This window comes from Octopus bimaculoides, chromosome 3 (assembly GCF_001194135.2).
Source record: "Octopus bimaculoides isolate UCB-OBI-ISO-001 chromosome 3, ASM119413v2, whole genome shotgun sequence".
Taxonomy (NCBI): domain Eukaryota; kingdom Metazoa; phylum Mollusca; class Cephalopoda; order Octopoda; family Octopodidae; genus Octopus; species Octopus bimaculoides.
In genome coordinates, this window is record NC_068983.1 from 123,528,924 (window position 1) to 123,532,395 (window position 3,472).

General features: G+C 32.1%; 1 protein-coding gene across 1 annotated transcript in view; it reads left to right on the top strand.

The window, feature by feature from the left end:
* The window catches only part of LOC106880340 (uncharacterized), a 77,429-nt gene extending 74,656 nt beyond the window's left edge, over nt 1-2,773 (top strand). Inside the window, exons 4-5 of the mRNA XM_014930221.2 lie at nt 451-700; nt 1,871-2,773. Coding sequence (XP_014785707.1) covers nt 451-700; nt 1,871-1,941 — 321 coding nt within the window. The 3' untranslated portion in view covers nt 1,942-2,773. The remainder of the gene's footprint in view (nt 1-450; nt 701-1,870) is intronic.
* The last annotated feature ends 699 nt before the right edge of the window (nt 2,774-3,472 follow it).

The following is a 3,472-nucleotide window of genomic DNA, read 5'->3' on the forward strand; positions in this document are numbered from 1 at the left end:
TAACAGATTTTATTTATCGTGCGTTTCCGCTCTGGCGAGGGAGCTCTGTAGTAACGCCTGTGCATGCGTAGTCATACGCATGCGTAAAATTAAACAAGCAAGCGTTTCCCGCTCAATTCATTCTCTTTCACGCTGGCCAGCGATTGAGCAAGGACGTGTGTTTAAAACTGTCTCTACATCTTTCGGTCTTATACTCGACAGCTCATTATTCTCACCTCTAAAGATGTATAACTAAAAGATATGTATGTTTTACCAAGTAAATAAATGTTGTTTAAGTTGTTTAGTTTAGAGTTCAGCTTTCCGTCAATTTCTTTAATTTTTTAGTAGAAAGTCAGGTATACAATCTAAAGATGTATAACCCACTTTCTACTAAAAAGTAAATCATTGTATTATGTACTCACATAATAACAGACACACACAGATATTTTTCCATACGTTTCTCTATTTCAGGCACCATTGGACAAAACACGTTTAGTTTTCCCACCCATCCCAGCATCAGTATTTGCTTTCTGTATATATAACATGTTGCTACTGATCTACCCCGTGGCTGTGGCGCAATCCTTGTTTTCTGGCACTGTGATGGGCTATTTGATCTATGATTTGATCCACTACTACCTACACCATGGTTCTCCAGTCATGGCTTACTTCAAAGAACTCAAGCATTATCATATGTTGCATCATTATGTACACCAACACAATGGTAAGTCATAAGTTAAATCTCTCCTATGACTGGTCATTATCATTATCACATATTATAGTATTATTGTCATATATTAAGTATTAACATTATCATAAATTCAAATTACGATAAACGTAAACAAACAAACGAAGTTTGCTTTTAGAAGCGTTGAAATGTCTTAGAAAGTTAAAGAAGTGATTTTAAATTCTCAAACGCAGGATAATGCTAATAATATAGCCTGAACAGGATAAACTACCCCTATTTTGCGTAGTTTATCCTGTTCAGGCTGGCTGGCCGCCCACACTTTTTTCTGCAAAATAGGGGTAGTTTATCTTGTTCAAGCTATATTATTAGCATTATCCTGTGTTTGAGAATTTAAAATCACTTCTTTAACTTTCATTAACATTATCATTATATATTACATATGTTACATTTCATTATCATTTCATTACCGTGTGTTATATATTAACATTGTTGTATGTTACATATTAACATTATCAAAAGTTGCCTACAATTATCATATGTTACATATCATTATTATATAATTATGTACACTAATACAATGATGACAAGTGAAGTCTTTCCTATCATTTCAAATTCTAATTCATTTTAATCTATATTTTAAGTGTTTAAACTTACATTTTTCTCAAAATTGGTGACTGTTGCTGTATGTATTTAACCTCAGGTCACCCCTAACTGATCAGAACTATGATGAAAGATAGGGCATTTATTGTTGTATATCTAATATTTTTTATATTTCATAAGCAAATTTTGTCTTCTTGTCTTTATGATGGAATAAGAGTGAACTGGAGATTTGGCTGCTATTTCTAGGTTCATGAATTGTATAGTTCTTCTTGGCTCTTCTTCCTTCATTCACCTACATTTTTCTTGCAAACATCAACTTATTGGTGTTGAACATCAAGGACATCAGTCATAACAGTCTTGGTGGACTGGCAAAAATCATGAATTCTGGTCCTTTTCGCCTTTTCCCCTTTTCTCTTGTATAAACATTATAAATTTTGTACTCATAAAATTACATCTTATAACCTTTTTTCCCTCTTTTCCCTTGAGCAATATCAGAAAGCATTTTATCTTAGAATTCTTAGAAATCATTAATTTTTCTAATTTTTGATTCACTTCAATTCATTGATTCAATTCTCTGAGTATCCTTTTATCTTTCTCTATTTTCAGGTTTTGGTATTTCCAGTAAATTTTGGGATTATCCATTTGGTACTCTGATCTCTACAAAGGATAACCAATAACCCATCTAGTAGTAATAAAATATCAAACTATTTAATTAGTAATATAAAATTGATAGCGTTACAGAATAAATTACAAACAAATATAAATATATTGGCAAGCAGTAAGATCTACTGAAAGTAGTGAAGGTCTCTGCATTGTTAAAAGTTATTGAGTATAAATAGTTTAAAAGTGGAATGTATTGGTTTGCCGAGGAGAACGAAAATCATAACATTGTCAGTAGAAGTCCTCACTGGACAAATCTTGGATGAAAAATCCTGCCCAAAACATTAAACTTCTTTTCTTAATAGGAAACCAATTTATTCAGTTTACAAATATTTTAGTAGTGGGCAGTATTTGCAGAATGAATAGTGAAAAAAAATAAAGAAAAGATTTACAGTAAATCAATAATTTTAATATATATTTGTTTAAAGAAGAAATAGAAATGTAACCAATTAGAGTTTGTTATATTGATAATTTATTGGACATTATACAAATGATTTTGTTCAAAATTATACTAACAATATAGTAGAAATCTTTATACTAACAATATTAGATATGTTGATGTATTCTGACAAAAATGACAGAATGATGAATCATGACTTCAATGTCATATTGGTCAGAATGGGAATGTATTCAGTAGTAGCAGAAAGAATAGACAAGAAATATGAGCTACAAAAAATTATTATTTTTTTAATGTGAACAATATTAGACATTAAATAAACAAATTTGATACAGAGAAACAGGTTTATTGACAGGATTTTAAATATGTATCTATAGCTTATCAGGAAACCATGTTGCCATTTATACCACACTGATCTTATTCCTTCCATCTCAATAAACCACTTAAATCTATTTTTTCTTCTAAATTTATTACATTAATTAATTTATCATGTTTTTTAACTGTGATGATTTATCTCTATATGATAATAGGTCAGTTAATCTACATATCAGACCAGATTAATCCTGCCTGCCTACCTGCCTGTATGTGTACCTGTATGCATGTACATATATGCTGATGACCTTGTTGAATCACTGAATCACTACCCGAGCTAGAGAAGAAATTTCAGACGTGGAAGTAAGGTCTAGAATCAAAGGGCCTTACAGTTAATTTAGCAAAGATTGAAGTCTTAACAAATAGGGAAACAGACAAATCACTGATCCCTTCAGGGAGACGGCCCTGCTCAATATGTAAAAAAGGTGTTGGTAGAAACTCCAAATAGTGTACCCAGTGCAAGCTATGGACACATAACATGTGCAGCAAGGTTAACAGAGAAAGTAGTCATTGTGTGTGGCAGATGTGCAGGTACATTAAACATTAGGAATGTACAGAAAATAGACTTCCTCAAATATCTGAAGGGATTCTTAGAAGTAGTAGACAGTTTCTGTTACTTAGATGACCAAGCTAGCAGTGTAGGAGGTTCTGAAAACAGCTACTAGAATGCAAATGGGCTGGGCAAAGTTCAAAGAATTACTACCTCTGTTAATAACAAAGAGCCTGTCCCTCAGAATGAAAGGCAGATTGCATGATGCCTGTATATAAATAGCTATGCT